Source organism: Malania oleifera, chromosome 2, assembly GCF_029873635.1.
Source record: "Malania oleifera isolate guangnan ecotype guangnan chromosome 2, ASM2987363v1, whole genome shotgun sequence".
Lineage (NCBI taxonomy): Eukaryota > Viridiplantae > Streptophyta > Magnoliopsida > Santalales > Ximeniaceae > Malania > Malania oleifera.
The window spans coordinates 61,838,296-61,841,242 of NC_080418.1; the positions used below are offsets into that span (position 1 = coordinate 61,838,296).

Genomic DNA, 2,947 nt, shown 5'->3' on the forward strand with positions numbered 1-2,947 from the left:
AAAAAACCCCTTAGGCCCACGGGTACTATATATGCATATACCCCTCCATTAGAACATTTTTAAGTGTGTATACTTAAACCAGAGGTTTGATTTTTTTCTAGTCAAACCTTTCCAACAAATAAATATTTTTAAATAGTGGGTTCCACTGGTTTACATATGGATCCTCAGACCCACTATATTATTTTATTTTATTTTTTTTCCAATGGAGAGGATATAGTAAACTTTCAAAAATTTTATCCCAAACTAGAAAATGAAATCATTCCTTGCTAGGCAAAGATTGCAAATCTTTTATCTTTCCAAATAAATAAATAAATAAATTGGCACCAAATTTTCCCCCAAGAATCAAGGAGAGAAAAAGAAGCAGAAAATTTTCTGCACATAAGAAATTAAGAATCAAACAAGCCTTAATTTTTATAGTATATAGTTCACATAGGTTACAATTAATCAGAAATTAATTACCATAGTCCAATCATTAATTAATTACCTGAAAGGTAGAGGTGTGAGTTGAACCCATTGATTGAATGCTGCTGCGGAACTGGAATAACAAGAGACCCATGCACATCCCTTTCCTCCCTCATCTCTTTCTCTTGCATTTCTTGAGAAGCCAAATCATAAAGAGCAGTCGAATCCACCAAAGCATTATTAGTACCAGTATTCTGAATATAACTCAGCCCATTGGCAATACTACTGTTCAGTACTCCCCCACAAACGCCCCCCGTAAGTCCCTTGTTGATCATCCCACTTTTACCGTTCCATCCCACGAAACCCGTCGGAGGAGCTTTATAGACCAAGCCGCCTTGAGCTGCCGCCGCCACCGCAGGAATATTCTGCAGGCTCTGGCAGTACTGGCTTTTGTAGAGCTTGAGCTCGTCGTAAACCCTTCTGTACTCGCCGTAGGACCCGAGCACCGGATCCCTCTGCCGGCAAAAGGCCTCCCACACGAGGGAATCGGCGGCCCTTCTCCGGTCCTCGTCCCGGGGGAGACTCTTCACAATCTTCTGCACGTTGCTCACCCCAAACACCTTGTGCACCGCTTGGAACTCCTGCGTTTTATCCGCCGGAAAGAATGGCGCCAGTATGCACTTGTCGTCGCACTTCTTCCTCTGGTGCTTGCATGCAGCACATGCAGGGTGCGCCCCCGCCGTCCCATTACTGTTCCTCTGCATCCTAATTCAACCTACTCAATCAGATAAAGACTAGAGGGAGAAAAATAAAAAACCCTTTTCTGAAATCGCAGAAACCTTAAGGAAGAAAAGAAAAAAAAACTTTTTTTTGTTAAATCTATTGAAGAAACCCTAGTTTTTTTTTTTTTTTCCTAGATAGAACGGTGCGCGGTTGATACGTACCCAAATTTGGAGTAATGGAAATATATATGTGCAAACCTTATTATATATATAGCGTTGTTTAGGGAAGGAGAAGGTAATAAGTGTATAAATATCGGAAACTTCAGCGAGGTTTTGTTGTCGATGGATGTTGTAGTAGGAGAAAGAAAGAGAGGAAGATTGAAATTAAGGCGTGGGTGGTGAGGAGTGAACATGGAAAGATGGCGAGTGTGGAGAGATTAAACAATGGATCTTTGTAAATGAGAGGGGTTGATTAGGGTATAGGTAGCTCACAAGAAGAATAAGAGATCCCCGCCGGTAATAAATATATTTATGGAAGAAAGAGATCTGGCCTGCGGTGCGAACAGAATTAGGAATAGGGAGGATCAACGTGGTTCACACGCGCTTCTATCGGGGGGGTGGAATGCTGCCCAAAAATGGGTTAATGGGAGGGCCGGATGCCACTGTGGGATTCCGCGCGCGCTTTGTGGCCGGGGTTGTTTGACACGTCCCACGCGCTCCGAGAACTGGGGGTGATGGCGGGGCTTGGTCCGAAATAAGGGAACATGGTGTGAGGAAACCATGTAATGTTTTATATATGTATATAGTAAATTCAATCCTTGAAATTTAGGTAATTTCTAATAATAGAATATCTATTTAAGTCTAATTATTACATAGTCATTTAAAAATCAAAGATTTAAATTGACTGTGGCAAGCCACTAAAATGAATGAGTTGAAAATTACTATCTAGAATTTAAAATTTATGCAGTTAGATATAATAACTTAATAATTTCTCTCAAAGAGAAATATATTATTTTGTGTTTAATAAACTGGGTTTCTTGCAAAGTTTTAAAATTTTTAAAAAAATGTTATTAGGTGAGTGAGATTGTAGATCAAAAATTGGTGCTCAAACTATGTGTGTGTGTGTGTGTGTCTATATATATATATATATATATATAGCACGTGATTATATTAAAATTAATATTATATAAAATAATTTTATGATTTTTAATAAAACCAAATCAATAAACAATATACTATGATAATTTAATTATAAATATTAAAGAATGAAATATTCAAAGTTATCTATAAAAAAAATAATTTGCCTAAAACTATATATGCAAACATAGACATTAGATACAAATGTATATTAACATAATATATTATTATACTTTTAATAATTACTTGCAAGCTTATAATTTTATCCATGATATTTATATACAATATATACAATGCTAATTTGTTTTACTTTTTAACCAAGTTTAATTTTTTTTTAGGTTGAAACATTTTCATTTATCTAAGTAAATTACATTTTACTATTGGTTTTCGTGCAAGTTTGGATCAATTTTAATTCATAAAAATACTATTAGCAACTTTGATTAGCAAATATTTTCTCTCAAATATTTTTAACCTCTTGTTAATAAAAATCTCCCAACTTATTTTTTATTACAAAAACTATTTCTTGGTGCAAATCTTTTACTCTCCCAAAACTCTCTTTCATTTATTATTGTAAATCATTTTTACGAGAAAGTATTTTATTTGAGTTATTACTTGCCTTGATTTGCGCATAGATATTCAAATGCATATATTTTGTTTTGTGCAAAGTTTTTGAAACTATAACCCTA

The 2,947-nt window shown here is 35.4% G+C and overlaps 1 protein-coding gene across 1 annotated transcript; it reads right to left on the reverse strand.

Annotated features, from left to right (window-relative positions):
* Positions 1-476: 476 nt before the first annotated feature.
* On the reverse strand, positions 477-1,166 carry LOC131148214 (LOB domain-containing protein 2). Its single transcript, XM_058097942.1, has one exon. It carries the CDS (start codon positions 1,164-1,166, stop codon positions 477-479), a length of 690 nt encoding a protein of 229 aa, XP_057953925.1.
* Between the last annotated feature and the right edge of the window lie 1,781 nt (positions 1,167-2,947).

Excerpts from the sequence above, each read along its gene's own strand:
- LOC131148214 (XM_058097942.1), bottom strand. The coding sequence starts at position 1,166 with ATGCAGAGGAACAGTAATGGGACGGCGGGGGCGCACCCTGCATGTGCT.